This window comes from Larimichthys crocea, chromosome XXI (assembly GCF_000972845.2).
Source record: "Larimichthys crocea isolate SSNF chromosome XXI, L_crocea_2.0, whole genome shotgun sequence".
Classification (NCBI taxonomy): domain Eukaryota; kingdom Metazoa; phylum Chordata; class Actinopteri; family Sciaenidae; genus Larimichthys; species Larimichthys crocea.
The window spans coordinates 780,995-796,063 of record NC_040031.1 but is presented as its reverse complement, the minus strand read 5'-3'; the positions used below and the strand labels follow the sequence as shown (position 1 = coordinate 796,063).

The 15,069-nt window shown below is 39.9% G+C and overlaps 1 protein-coding gene across 10 annotated transcripts in view; it reads left to right on the top strand.

Annotated features, from left to right (window-relative positions):
- The window catches only part of cacna2d4b (calcium channel, voltage-dependent, alpha 2/delta subunit 4b), a 113,777-nt gene that overhangs the window by 63,881 nt on the left and 34,827 nt on the right, over positions 1-15,069 (top strand). For all 10 annotated transcript variants that reach the window (XM_027272620.1, XM_027272621.1, XM_027272622.1 and 7 more), the window contains 25 exons: positions 824-940; positions 1,821-1,880; positions 2,785-2,947; positions 3,051-3,182; positions 3,533-3,593; positions 5,273-5,423; positions 5,595-5,669; positions 6,198-6,287; positions 7,231-7,344; positions 7,476-7,554; positions 7,651-7,784; positions 8,026-8,043; positions 8,745-8,822; positions 8,981-9,061; positions 9,191-9,265; positions 9,497-9,583; positions 10,483-10,554; positions 11,413-11,474; positions 12,091-12,158; positions 12,420-12,465; positions 12,756-12,853; positions 13,002-13,092; positions 13,516-13,608; positions 13,853-13,974; positions 14,045-14,113. In XM_027272620.1, coding sequence (XP_027128421.1) covers positions 824-940; positions 1,821-1,880; positions 2,785-2,947; positions 3,051-3,182; positions 3,533-3,593; positions 5,273-5,423; positions 5,595-5,669; positions 6,198-6,287; positions 7,231-7,344; positions 7,476-7,554; positions 7,651-7,784; positions 8,026-8,043; positions 8,745-8,822; positions 8,981-9,061; positions 9,191-9,265; positions 9,497-9,583; positions 10,483-10,554; positions 11,413-11,474; positions 12,091-12,158; positions 12,420-12,465; positions 12,756-12,853; positions 13,002-13,092; positions 13,516-13,608; positions 13,853-13,974; positions 14,045-14,113 — 2,236 coding nt within the window. The remainder of the gene's footprint in view (positions 1-823; positions 941-1,820; positions 1,881-2,784; positions 2,948-3,050; positions 3,183-3,532; positions 3,594-5,272; positions 5,424-5,594; positions 5,670-6,197; positions 6,288-7,230; positions 7,345-7,475; positions 7,555-7,650; positions 7,785-8,025; positions 8,044-8,744; positions 8,823-8,980; positions 9,062-9,190; positions 9,266-9,496; positions 9,584-10,482; positions 10,555-11,412; positions 11,475-12,090; positions 12,159-12,419; positions 12,466-12,755; positions 12,854-13,001; positions 13,093-13,515; positions 13,609-13,852; positions 13,975-14,044; positions 14,114-15,069) is intronic.

Below are 15,069 nucleotides of genomic sequence, written 5' to 3'. Positions count from 1 at the left end.
GCAGCCAGCATGAGGGAAAATAAAGATTCCGACTCAGAGAGAGTTCAGCCAGCATGAGGGAAAATAAAGATTCCGACTCAGAGAGAGTTCAACATCTTTTTTTTCTTTTATTATAAAAAAAAAGACACAACGAACTATTCCTGAAGCTTAACGTCGGTTTCGTTTATTTCCTGATCTTTAAAAATAATATAATAATTAATAAACATTATAGACAAATATATAGCTATTTTTTCTTTTTTGCCAGAAACTTCTTAAAGCAGGATGACAGTGTGTTAGGGATCAAAGCCACCCTGAAACTGGTCCAAATGCCACCAGAATAATGTGTTCGCGTTTGTCTGTGTTTGTGAGTGTGTGAGAGAGTCTGTCTGCCTATTTATGTGTGTTTACCACACACACACACACACACACACACACACACATAGACACACACAGGGATCATGGTAATGCCCAGATTGAGGACCGAGCCCTCTTTACCGACGTCAGGATTTGTGGCCTGTTCTGATTTTAGACATTCATCCATTTATCTGTCAGATTTAGATTCATCACAGGCAGTCTGCAGTTTGTCTGCTTTCAAAAACACAACCACCTCCTGTGGTTAGAGAAAACAACCCAGAAACATAATGACTTGTGATTGTTGTATTCTGACTTCCTGGCAGCTGTTTTCATGTGTTTCAATTCTCAGAAACAGTTCCCAGCGTTGGACAACCAAATGCAGAAACACTAGAGAGGCAAATGTGATAATGTTAGTGGTGTAGCAGCTACTCTTCATAGGAAGTTCTCGTACCCTTGAAGTCATTCAAACCCTGTTTTTGTTTCCTCTCAGAAACTGAAGGATGTGGAGCCCATCATTAAGATCGTGGAGGTGGACGGAAACGACTTGGTGAAGGATTACTCTGATGAAATTGAACGAATGTTGGGAAGCAAGATGAAGTCAGTGAAGGTGAGGACAAAGAGGTTTCTTCAACTTAATGCGATCAGTGTGATCAATCCTATCTGACACAGTGTTGAATGTTGCATTCACATGCTTCTTGGATGGTCCCATTTGTAGACTTGTGTGTTGTTTGTCCAGCTTCAGTGTGTTTATAAGCTTTAGGTCATAATGTAGAAGAAACATGGCTCCACAAAGAAGTCTGATGAAGTGTTAACAACATGTTGATAGCTGTTTCCAGTATAAGGCGGCAAAGATCAAGGAAAACTAAAACATTGCTCTACTTGGTGTAATATAAAATCAACTTGGCGTGTACCACAATTTTCACCAATTTTCCAAGTTGATATTCTGACTTAAAGGGGTGCTCATGTAAATTTTCCCAGTTGGGCACACATTTTTCTGATTATTCCGACACAACATGAATCAGCATTAGTCCCCACTGTGACTGAAAAAACACATTTCCCATAATGCCATTCAAAGGTAGTTCTTTGTGCTCAATAAACACCCACAAACTGTCCCCAAACCTGATCTGAGATGACCCTGATGACATCACTATGACATCATCCGGGTTACTTTCTCCTCTAGAGTCCCTTTAAGACAAATGGTAACTCACTCTGTGTGTATGTGTTGGTTCCCCTCTTGCTTTTTTACCTGTGACCTGACTCAACATTTTCCACTGAAACAATCTGGGATTTTTAGAATTTAACTGTTCTAGTTAGTCTTATGTAACGTGTGACGATGATGATAAAAAGGTTGGGAGCTGCTGCATTAAAGGACGTTAACAGTCCACACACATAGATTATCCTTCACGTGGTTCACATTGTTTTTGTTTCACTTGGTACAACTCACACACATTTTATTTTCTATCGTTCTTATCTGTTTCTTGTCTCAGAGGTTGGCAGAGTCTGCAGAGGATGCTGATCTTTACCATGAATTCAACGCTTCGCTACAGGTTGGTGCTCTTGTTCTGATTTCTAAATGTTTATGTTCAGTTCAGGCGGAGAAATAAACAATCAACAGCTTAACTGGTCTGAGATGTTATTTGTAAGTCTCAGCTGAATGATAACTACCGTGCTACCTGTGTGTAGATCAGAGGTAACTGTCGGCCAGTCAGCAGTGGACTCTGCAGCAAACTGAAGCTTTAAAGCTTCAGCTGACACCTGAATCTAGATCGCTGATCCTGTAAGGAAACTGGGTCGACACTGCAGCATCGAAACAACACACAGAGAATAAAAACAGGAGAGGAATACCCTGCAGTGCATGATATTTGTTTATTTATTACAGTGTACAGTGCTGTAAGCTATGCTGGAAAACTGATAATGTTATTAAATGTCTAAAAGAAGAAATCAGTAGAAGCAGTGAGTGGATTTGACTGTCTGATGTTTTTAGCCTTTCATTTGACGAGTCAGCGCTCGCTCCTCATCCACACAGTGTGACACAAACACACTCACCTCTCTCACCTGTTACAAACTAAACAAATTAATATTTGTAGATAGATTAAATGTTATCTTCAACATTTTCACTCACTATTTCACACCAGATTTAAGAATTAAGAGGCTAAAATTTCAAAATTTCAGCTTAGAATTGAGTGAATATGTTCAGGGTGCCTGTTTTTACTGTAAATTCTGAGGTCTATCAGTATAAAATCATTTTAAAGTTCATTCATACATATTCTTTTAATCTTTCATCTTGATTTATGTTCTCTGTTGTGCTTCTGCTATAGAGACAACCTGTTGTAATGTTTTAGGTCTCTGTCAAGATCCAGTATTCCAATAATTGGAATATTTTCTCTAAAACTCTAATAGCATCTTATTCTAAAAGGAGCCTCTCAATGTCCTTTTCCTGTCCCCTGACAGTTTGATTACTTTAACTCCATGCTGATCAACACGGTGGATGACGATGGGAACAACGTGGACCTGGGTGGAGAGTTTCCACTAGAGGAGAACGAGCACTTCAACAACATGGCTGTGAACACGCAGCAGAGCGACATCCAGATTCCCACCAACGTCTACAACAAAGGTCAGAGGTCGACCTCAACAATGTTTTAGCTTCTCCCTTCCATCAGGACTGTTTCTTCCGTGCACAATAGTTTCTGTCTGACTCAGCATGTTTCTATGTGTAGATCCGAACATCCTCAACGCCATCTACAACTCTGAAGCATTAAACGACGTCTTTATCGGTAACTTCCAGAAGGACCCGACACTCACCTGGCAGTACTTCGGCAGCTCTACTGGCTTCTTCAGAATCTACCCTGGTGAGTTTAGGAGTCATCTCAAAAGGAGAACTGATTTCTACACACTACACGCCATTATTACAGTTATTACCAATACATTTAAAATCACTTCCATGAGGGCTTTAAAGAGTTTTACTTATTCTAAATGACCCCTGACAAACAACACCAATCAAACAACCTAATAACACAAAAAATGGCAAATAACAATAGTTACAATCACGAGAAAACAAAATAAAACTCCACAGAATTAATGAATCCACAGTATAATCTCACATGATGTGTTTTGTTATGTTCACATAGATAGTAGATGTATCTCTTTTTGTCTACACGTTAACTGTAGAGCTGTGACTGACTCCATTTGTCTCTGTCAGGTATTAAATGGACTCCAGACTCCAACGGTGTGGCAGCTTTTGACTGCAGAAACAGAAACTGGTGAGTTCAGTTCAGTTCTTACATCTAAACAATTAAACAGCGATGCAGTCAGTCAATCCTCCGCTTTGGGTCGAACCAAAATATCTCAACAATTATCAGATTGACTGTCTTGACATTTAGCACAGATATCAGTGCTGTGCAGATGGTCCTTTTCAGAGAAACATCCAGCTGCAGTGGCCCCTTGCAAACCATCTCACGCATATTAGCTGTGGAGGTAAAACAGCTGCAAAGTCCAAAACACCAAAAAATCAGGCAAAAGAGCGATGTTTGAATTATTCTGACAAAATAGAGTAAATTAATGTGCAGTGTAGCTGCATGACAATAAATTATCATGTATCATAGAACAACCAGTTTAATAATTAAGTATCTGTTCATCGCGCACAAGCAGAAAACAGCAGAGACTGATAACAGGCAACCTCTCAGCACCTCATCTGCTAGCAGTGTTAGGCAGAGTTTACAGATTTAATTATTACTTATCTTGCACTGCAGAGAGAGACAAACAAGTTTCTAAGTGCAGTCTGTTGATAAAGGTTTCAACTCGTCAACAGCAAGAACAAAAAGTAGTAAGTAGTAAATACATTTCTAAATTTTACAAAAGACTCTACAAAATCTTTTACTACCTTCAACCTGCCAACACCACTAAAGCAGCTTCAGTTTGAACCTGATGGACATGAAGATTTTCCTGTCATTTTATTTGTTGATCTTTTGCACAAAGTAAAGTAATGGAAGAAGAACTGTATTTGCAAAAAAAACAAACAGATCACAAGTAAACCCTCAGAAAACACTGACTGAATTAAACCAAACTTATTTTATAAATGACAAATTACTAACCACAACCTCAAAAATGAAATTCAAAATTAAGTCGAGAGCTGTATCAGTAAAAACATAACATTAAGTGTTGTAAACAGTCGCTGTCGTCATATTACAACAGAAATTAGTCCAATAAAAAAGGGAGAGTTTCAGTCAGTCTCATGCAGGCGTCCTGCTGACTGTGTGTTGGCTGAGCAGAGTCCTGATCCTCTGGAAAAGACGATAAGCTGCTCCTTAGCCGGGTCACTGCAGCCCACATGGCACCATATGTGACTGTTCATGCATCTGAAATAATACCAGAGAGTTAGCTGCATATGTCCCTGAACACCTCATCACGCCGCATTACATCAGCTGAGCTGCTGCATGAATTTCATGAATCTCAATTTTCCCCAGCTGATTACTTAAATTAAGACAATTCTTTTAGTATTACAAGTTTTATGAAATTATATATTAAAATATTTAAATGAAACGTAATACATGTTAAGATAATCTAATGTTTTGTATTTGTTGTTGATGATGTAGCTGTTATTAGTGATTTTGGATTTGACGTTTCTTTTGAGTGTTGGTTGCATCCTTTCCTCTGAGAGGCTGGCAGCATGTGATTGGTTGAGGGGAAACATCAGCACTGTAATTAAAAGTCATGACATGACGTCATGAAGTAAAAAAAAGTTTGGAATTACAAATGAAATAAATCCAATAAAAGATGATGAAAACATGTTTGAAAAGTTTACTTATTAAACATTTTACTGTGTGTACTCTTTGATTATTTCATTTGGGAGGTTTCTGTAGGCATTTACTCTGTTTAAATAAATAGATAATAAATGCAGTAAAAGTGTAACATGAATAATTAATTAGTGAGGTGTGTTCAGGTACATCCAGGCGGCCACGTCTCCCAAAGACATCATCATCATGGTGGACATCAGTGGCAGCATGAAGGGGCTGAAGATGACCATCGCCAAACACACCATCAACACCATCCTGGACACACTGGGAGAGAACGACTTTGTCAACGTCATCGCTGTGAGAAAACGCACACACATTTCATATTTGTATATGTGGGTAATATAGAGGTGCCATGAAGACAAAACTTGAGTTAATGTACTTAGTTACATTCCACCCCTGCATTACATGCATTGGGGGTTTTGGTCTGGTGCTGGTCCAGGCACTGAACCCGTCTCCTCCTGTGTGCAGTATACAGACTACGTTCGGTATGTGGAGCCGTGCTTCAAAGGAACTCTGGTCCAGGCTGACTTGGACAACAGAGAGGTAAGACCATTATCTGCTTCATGGAGGGTTATAGAGCTGATGAGTCGTCTTAGCAGCCAACACACACACACCTCATAGAGGAATACCCTCAGCGTCATCGTCAGATCAACATCTTGGCCTACTTCCTGGAGTGACATCAGAAACCAAAACAAGTCAAATCCAAAGCTCTGTGTGTGTATGTTGTGTTTTTTTTTCTTTGACTAAATCATCTTTTTGAGGACCTGTGAGTTTGAGAACCTGCAGTGAAAAATAAATAATAATAACAATAACAATAATAATAATTACATTTTGTTTCATGCGCTGGTCAATTTTGAGATTTTTGTTTTCCAAACCATGTTTCAGAGTAATGGAAAGAAAAATTCCAAAGATTTGTACTTGAAGGACAAAAAATAGTCTTAATGTAAATAACCAGTTTGGGAAGTGTCATCGTGATGTCTCTTACTTAACATTTTCCACCTGTAGTGTCTGCCCTTCGTGTGTTTACAGAACAAAGTGTTGATGTAGAAAATCTTTATCTCCGTCTCTCAGCACTTTAAGCAGCTGGTGGAGGACCTGCATGTTAAAGGAGAAGCCAAGATCAAACACGCCATGAAGGAATCCTTTAAAATCCTCAACGAGGTTTGTGTCTCCCCAATAATCACAGGAGAGTCAGCCTGGCTCAACTCTTCATTAAACAAACAAACAGAACAAGATCAGAGTAAAATCTCAAGTATTAACTTCATTTGTTAGCACTTCATTTGTTCCTGTTGACTCCTGCAGCATTGAGATTAAGAAGATGCTGGAGGTATTTACTGCATGCGGATATCTGTGACAAATTTGCAGTTTGTAAAACCAGCTGACAGTGATTGTGGAGTTTGTGGGCCTGTGACTCTCTCCACTTTGGCTGCCTGGTAATTACAACCTAAGCAGTAATGCATTCATACATTTTATTTCCTAAATGTTCTCATTATAACGAGTTAAATCTCACGATATTAGGATAACAAGACTCTTTTGCCTTGTGTTACCTTTCCTGCTCGGCTGTCACACCATGGTCGAGCAGCACAGGGAAGATGCTGTTTGTACCGACTTTGGGGTTAACCTCCTTTCACTTCCCACAGCAGTGAAATGACAAACGGGAGCTTTGAAGTTGACTTTGAGACACAGTAGCTGCAGCGCAAACTGTGCATTTCTTTCTAACCAAACTCCTATGCTAACACACACATAGAGCAGGAGTGTATCTATCAGCATGTCACATCCATCAGTCAGCTTCAGGTCAGCACGGCATGACATCTCATGGATTATATGTGAACAGTTATCTTTGACATTTCGAGAAAATTATCTCGTTATCACAAGAATCCAGAGGAAATAAAATGTATGATTGCATGACATCTCAGAGCTGCCACAGGTAATCTAGACAGGACTGACAGGAACACTAAGTCTGAGATCCTGAACCGAATGTGATGCAGACAGGAGTATATCTGGTTCTTATGTTGTGTTGTGAATAAAGTAATTTGAAGTTGTTGCTCTGTATAACGTGTGTGTGTGTGTGTGTGTGTGTGTGTGTGTGTGTGTGTGTGTGCAGGCGAGGGCGAATGGTCAGGGCAGCATGTGTAACCAGGCCATCATGCTGATCACAGATGGAGCCATGGAAGACTTTGAGTCCGTCTTTGAGGAGTTCAATTGGCCTGAGCGCAGGGTGAGAACCAGGACGAGGAACCAAGTCCTGAAACTGTAGTTCATGACACGCAAACACTGATCATCAGTTACACCTTTACCTGTGAGAGACCAGGTGTGAACAGGTATAAAGAGGTGTGTTTCTCTGTCCAGGTGCGAGTCTTCACCTACCTGATTGGCAGAGAGATGACCTTCGCTCAAAACACCAAGTGGATCGCCTGCAACAACAAAGGTCAGCGGTCAGCTGTGTGTGTATGTGTGCAGCGCGGATGTGTGCGTGTGTGTTCACCCGTGTAATAATGCACGGCGTGTTTTTGTGTTTTCTCAGGTTACTACACACACATCTCCACGCTGGCCGACGTGCAGGAGAATGTCATGGAGTACCTGCACGTGCTCAGCCGACCAATGGTCATCAACCACGACCATGACATCATTTGGACAGAAGCCTACATGGACACTGTGGTGAGCCGAGCTGACCAATCAGAAAGCTTGAAGAAGTGGCTCATTATTTATGCGAGGGGCAGCTGTCTAATTTGATCAGATATGAAGTATTTATTTGGAATTAACTGCTTCTTTAAATCCACATACTGTACAGCGTTCATCATCATCATCACTTCACCTTCATCTGTCTGTTTGCTTCCTCCCTGTGTTTTGCATCATTTTCCCATGATCCTCTGGGCCTTTCCCTCCATCGCTCTGGCAGCTTCCCAACACCAAGGAGGTAAAGAAGGAGAAGAGGTTGTAGTTTTAGATAAATAGTCAGGAGTTGACATGTAGGACGGGACGGTTCTCAACATGTTTGGCTTCAAACTCCCTCAAAGTTCCTGTTAATGGTTTTAATCCTGAGATAAATGTTTGTGCTCGCGGTTTTACTTCACATTTAAGAGTTCAAAAGAAGACAGGACAAAGAGTGATAGACACTGAGAACTGTTCATGTTTGCACACAGCAAAGTTTTTAAAGTTAACACATTTCACACATGAGTTTTAAAGTATCTAAAGTGTTTCTTTACAGATGATGTACAGACAGGTTTTGTTGTTTGAATCACCTGAAACGCTCTGACTCCCTCAAAGTCATTTCACGACCTTCTGGAGTTTCCTGGCCCTCATGTTGAGAACCATCAAATTAGATTATAGTAGTTGTACAGTAGAGCTACAGTACACAGAACTGCAGCAGTCCTATACCGCCACCTGTAGTTCAACCTCAGAGCTGCACTCTCTGTAAATAGTATATTATATTAATAAACATTATATTTGTGTATAGATGAGTGTTACTGGGTATTAGACTGCATACAATTGCCAGGTGTTCCTGTTATTTTGCCCACCACAGTGACATTGTTCAAACATGGGATCAGTTCTTCAACCATCATTTATGTGTTTATGAAAATAATCCCACTGTGTGTGCTGAATGTTTTTCTGTCTCAGCTCTTCACCACCAAAGCTCAGAGTCTGCTGCTGATGACCTCCGTGGCCATGCCAGTCTTCAGCAAGAAGAAGGAAACGGTTAGTGTCAACTTCACATTTATCAAAGATATATATATACATATATATATATATCACTTTTATTGCAATTATAACAGTTACCAACACTAAGTAACAGATTTATTACAAATATTTTCATATTCGGGGGCAATTTTTGACCCTGCTTTCTGTCTCTCCAGCTCTCCCACGGTATCCTACTGGGTGTGGTCGGCTCTGACGTTCCACTGATGGAGGTGATGAAGCTGGCGCCCAGATACATGGTGAGATCAGACTTGCATTTTATTTGTTTTTTAATCTATCTAAAAGAAAAGATGACAGATTTCACAATAAAAGCTTTAAATGTCCTGTTTACATTCTTTGACCTTCCATGTGTTTCTTCTTCTTCACAGCTGGGCGCTCACGGCTACGCCTTCCTCATCACCAACAACGGTTACATCCTGGCTCACCCTGACCTTCGACCTCTGGTGCGTCCTGCTTCAAATGTAGCTCAAGAGCTGCAGCAGCTCTTATTTACTAGATGTCTATTTAAAGTAAGAGCTGTAGTATTACAATGTGGCAGATGTCCTGAAGGGTACATTAAGGGGAAAAGGTATTAAGTATTTATAAGGACAGTTATACAGTATTTCACTACGGACACACCTAACCCACTCACACACACACAGATACACAGTAACAGTGTGTCCTCTGTTCTACAGTATAAATATGGAAAGAAACTGAAGCCGAAGCCAAACTACAACAGTGTGGATCTGTCTGAGGTGGAGTGGGAGGATACAGAGGAGAAGGTAACTACAACTCTTACACACACTATTTGAGGACAGAATTATACATGCTTCCAGACAACACAATATCTGACAGTCAGAGGGCGTCGCAAATATAAATAGGACCCATTCTAAGTCCCACCCCTTTTTACTGTGCACCTCGGTCCACTATCTTCTTTCCTCTACTGAGATAACAACCAAATGAATTTAGTCACATCTTAGGTTAGCTTATTTTAGCAAAATGCTATTGAAATTGCTAACTATGTTATATTAACTGTTAGTGAGCTCGTTCAGTAGCATTTTGCTACAGAGCAAAGTGCTCGTTAACTAGCAAACTAATCTACATGAATCAGCTTACTAGTTACATCTAATAATTAAGGTTAACAAAATGCTAGCTAGCCAGCGAATGTTTTATGTCTCGACCGAAAGTGTGTTTTTGTTCTCGATAGGTTGACAAAGTCTATGACGTGTTCAATGTTTTTGACCAATGGGAGCACAGAGTTCTCTTTAACTGTAAACATGAGGAAGTGAAAGAGAAATAATGTTATTTGGTGCTGCGAGGTGGAAGATCACAGTCGTCTTTTATTTATTTTTTAGACTTTTCTGAACACAAGACAGCCAGTGTCATACACACCGCTTCATACACCAGTGTAGTCTTAGGACTCACTGAGTGACAACAAAGTGCTCTGCAACAATGAATACAACAAAGAAAAAGCTGAAGAACATGAGCAAAGAGGAAGTAAACACAGTACAATCAATAATATTAAATATGTGGTAATAAAAACATTTTCAAAGGCTCTGGACTCTATAATCACATGTCTGACACAGTGACCATCTTAAATCATTGTGTAGTTTGAACCTGAAGTTAGAGGAAAAAAATAATTTGACTTTATATTCAACTTGTTCTCGTCTCACACTTCTAGCTGAGAACTGCCATGGTGAGGGGAGAGACAGGCAGCAGCAGCCTGAGCATCAGAGCATCAGTGGATAAAGGGGTGAGTGTATCAATCACTTTATATAGTGTTAATCCCAGTATCTAAATATTATAATTACTACACCATTACTATTACTATAGTAACTTAGTTTCTATCACAAACAGTTTTGATTTGCTATCCACATTTGAAGGGATGAATCCTGGAGTTGAAAAAAAGTTTCAAAGTAATTCTAATTAAACGTTGGAATCTCTGTTGATTTGAAGCATAGTCTACATTATTTTGCTTCATAGTTCACATGTGCTGACTGCACACACTATTGCAGTTTCAACTGAGCAACTTTCTTCTTCATCTTACTCGTTTGACTTTTTTCTGGTAACATATTTAGGATGTGCCCTCTCTAAACATGCAAGAAGCGAGAGTTCTAGTCTGTTTTTTCCATGGAAAAACTTCTTTCATTATTGTAGTTAAAAAAAATGTATATAGTTTCTCTTCATTTGGATATATTTCTATTCCAGAATTGGAACAACTGTAGCATAACCCAATTTAACCCCAGGGAACAATAAAGTATTCCAACGATCAAACAAGTTTAATTAAAGCTCTGGTTAATTTGAATTACAAGACAGTTCTTGAGTAAATGTACCTAGTTATGCACAGGAGTATATAGGGCAAACCTGTTGTTTCCCACCAGTTCAGTAGGTGGCAGTGATGCTTTGTTAATGTTAATTGCAAACCTGAGCCTAATTCAAGAAGAAGAACTCTGATTGGTCTTGTTTTGTAGTACAGGCCAATCACAGTAACTTTAGATCAAATCTACCTGATCAGACTGAACAAACATACAGACACATCAATCTGCCTCAGCTGTTTACAGGATGTTTGATTAATGACTCATCATAACGTAGTTCCTTTCTCCCCCAACAGAAAAGACCTCTGTTCCTCATCAATGACTACTACTACACAAACATTGATGAAACACCTTTCAGGTAAATCAGCTGGATATTCCTGTAGACACTAAATCATGTTTTATTCCATCTATACCTGCCCAGTTAACTGTCAAACAGTCCTGTTTAGACATGGACACAGATCACTAGTTTCTCCACATTGTCAACTTCTTATCATTTTTCTTGGCAAATCTAAAACAAACTGTAATACAGATACTTCTGTGGATATGAGGATACAAAAAAAACTTTGTTTGATGAGCATTCTTTTCTTTCTTCTGTGCTGTATTAAAGAAGACAGGAGAGCACACTGTCTGCCCTCAATGTCGCACGGCCTCTCTCTCTTTAATGAGTCTGTCTTTGATTGTGAGCTTCTGTAAAGCCTGCTATTTTAAGTGTTGTAACAGCAATAGACTTGATTCATGTCTGCTGGGTCCTTGAATTTGAGAGAATTGGACTTGGTTAAGGTCTTTAAAAGCCCTTGAATTTGATAGGAGGTGTGGGACCTTTGACCAAAATGAAAGAACAACACAAGTCCCACAATTATTTTCGACTGATGATACATTCGGTTGTATCTGTGTGAGTTGGCCTCTAGAGGGCAGCAGTTTACTGAGAATATTGATATTTTTAACAATCTCACCCCTTCTCTGTGTCTCTGCAGCTTCGGCATGGTACTGACGAGGGGTCATGGAGGGCTGATGTTTTTAGGAAATGTGTCTGTGGAGGAAGGTAGGATTTCTCACAATTCCCTTCATCCCTTACACAAGCTGCTGTATGAGGTGCTGCAGTTGGTTAGAAAAATACAATGTAGGCAATGTGTGCTGAAGCCTCTAAAGCAAAACTTTATTAATGCGTACAAAAATACAACCTCACAGCTCACAGCTACCTGGCAACACAGCAGCTTCTTAAAACGACGTGTCAGAAAGTAAATCTGTGTATTTTCATTTGAACTAACTTGAAGACATTCAAAGCGTTTGTCTTCCTCCGCAGGCCTGCATGATCTCACCTCCCCAGACCTCACCATCGCCTCCGAGTGGTATGTAAACATGTTTTATGTCAGTGATCAGCAAATGACATATAATGTTGTAGTATTATAGTTTACAGTATAAGTGTGTAGTGAAAGCAGGGATAGAGGAAGGGTTATTCATGTTTATGGGAGTCCAATTGAAAGTCAGAATTTGTACAAGTCTCTCCCTAAAATCTTCTCGTATGTCAAATAATCTGTTTTTTCATTAAACTCTGTATCTAGAATCATCTGAAAATATACTGAACTAACGGCCGCATGTAGGCAGTTTCTGTGTGGTTTAATAAATCTCTTTTCCTCAGGACTTACTGTGAGACGGACATCGACCCCGGCCACCGAAAATACACTCAGCTTCAGGCCGCGATCCGCTACCTGCTGGGAAAGGAGCCCGACCTGGAGTGTAAGACTTTTACACTGAAATTAAAAACCATTTTCACTCAGTGCATTCATATAAGCTCCATAACTGAGAACATTTAAGAAGTTCTTGTTCAGAGTTATGACCTGTTTTAAAAGTCACCTGTCTTTGATGCGGCCTATCCGTTGCCTAGGTGATGAGGTGTTGCTGCAGCAGACTCTGTTTGACGCCGTGGTTACGGCTCCACTAGAAGCCTACTGGAACGCCCTAATGCTCAATGACAGGTGAGACTTGAGATCAACTCCAGTTCTGACACGACACCAGCTCCGCTCCCCGTCAGCACATGCCCAGAAAAGGCCTGAAAACAGACAGTGTGACTCCATACTTAACAGACTCTTTGTATGTTTTTTATAGTAATAATAATTTTGTGAAGTAAAACAGATAAATGTAGTGAAGTAAAAAAGTGGAATAAAAAGTGGCATGAAAAAAAAGACTCAAGTAAAGTCCAAGTATCTCAAATTTGTACTTAAGTTCTTCAGTTCAAGTAAATGTACTTAGATTACTTACATTCCATCACTAGTAGTTTCACTCATGAACTTCCTTCAAACACAAAATGAGATCAGTGAAATCAACTGTTGTGACGTTTAATTTGTGACCTCCATCCTGTGTGTGTGTGTGTGTGTGTGTGTGTGTGTGTGTGTGTGCAGGGTGGAGCCAGGAGTTGAGACAGTCTTCCTTGGTACTCGTTCTGGCCTGATGAGGGTCGTGAGATATGCAGGAGTGGAGTCCAGAGTGGCAAAGTGAGACTCAAACCACGTCTTCACGTCTGACTTATCATGCAGCAAAAAGAACCAGAAAACAAGAAGCAACCTGCCTTATTTCTTTGGTTTATAAATGTCATACCAATTATTAATTCATGCAGGGATGTCTCTCTCTGCTGCCTCTCATTCATTCAGTCCAACTCACATTCAGAGCTGATCAATACAAACCGTGCAGGTTCAGGTTTCAGAGTAAAATGTCTAAAGTTGACCTTTCCCTCGACAGAAAATTTCTGACTCCAGCTGATAAAGACAACTTGTACACCATTGATCACTTCCCTCTGTGGTACCGCCTGGCTGTGGAAAACACTCCTGGAAGCTTCTACTACTACCCCGTCAACGACAAAGGTCTGTCTCTTCAGCTCTCTGCATTTTTGTGTTTGATCAGCTGATCCTGAGGTAGATCTTCTCTCCACAGGAGTGAAGTACATCATAGCAACGACAGCAGTGACAGTGTCCTCTAAAGGAAAGACGGCCATGGCTGGAGGTGAGTCACTCTGCTGCAGTGCTGATATTTATCTTGTCTGTGGAACGTCTTGGATATGTTGTGGCTGTTTTATTATCAATTTTACTTTTATTTGGCCTATTTTTCATCAACTGGTGATACACAAATACTACACAGAGTATTGACAGGTCTTGAAAATAAGTACATTTTCTATTGACTCCTCAAAAAGGTCTTTAAAATATCTGAAAAAGTCTGCAGGAAACAGTGCCATGACTGCAGATGCAGAAGCTGCAGCTCATCAAGTGAAGAAAACTTTAGTGAAAATGTTCCCTGGTGTTTCGTTGTGGTTTGTGCCACTGTCACAAAGACCAGAGAGTAACGTTAATGTTACAAGAAAACATCAGCAGAAAAAGATTCAGTTCACCCAGTCTTGTAAATTGAGCCTTTATTTTGCAGGTTACAGACCGAATTACACCGTGCAAGTAAGGCTTATAGGAAACTAATCTAAACATGAATGGTGGCATCATTCTACAGTCGTTACAGTGTGTAATCAGCATTTACTTCATTATGATGCGTTAAAGCAAAAAAGTTGTATATTTCCACTTTAATTGAACGTAATCATTGGTTAATCCATTAATCCGTTTTCAAGGATCAAGGTGTCTTTATTACCTTGAACCTTGCCGCTTATCCAGGTCCAGGACACATTGATTGAATTAAATAAATCATTAGGAGTTCTTTTTAAATACTGCTGGGAAGTCCGGATCAATGTTTGATATTAAAATAAAGAATTGCAGGCCACCGTCCCTACTGGGTTTCTATCATGCTTTCATACTTTGGCCAGTATGACAGTGACAGTGGTAAGTTCAGGATTAACCCTGAGTTTTGAGTCTTATGGTGGTGGTTTACTCTTTACCAGGTTACATCATGATTGTAACATATGCTGAACTGTAGTTTATGCTGTAACTTAACCTGCTCTGGAGCAATGCTCAATCGCAAGT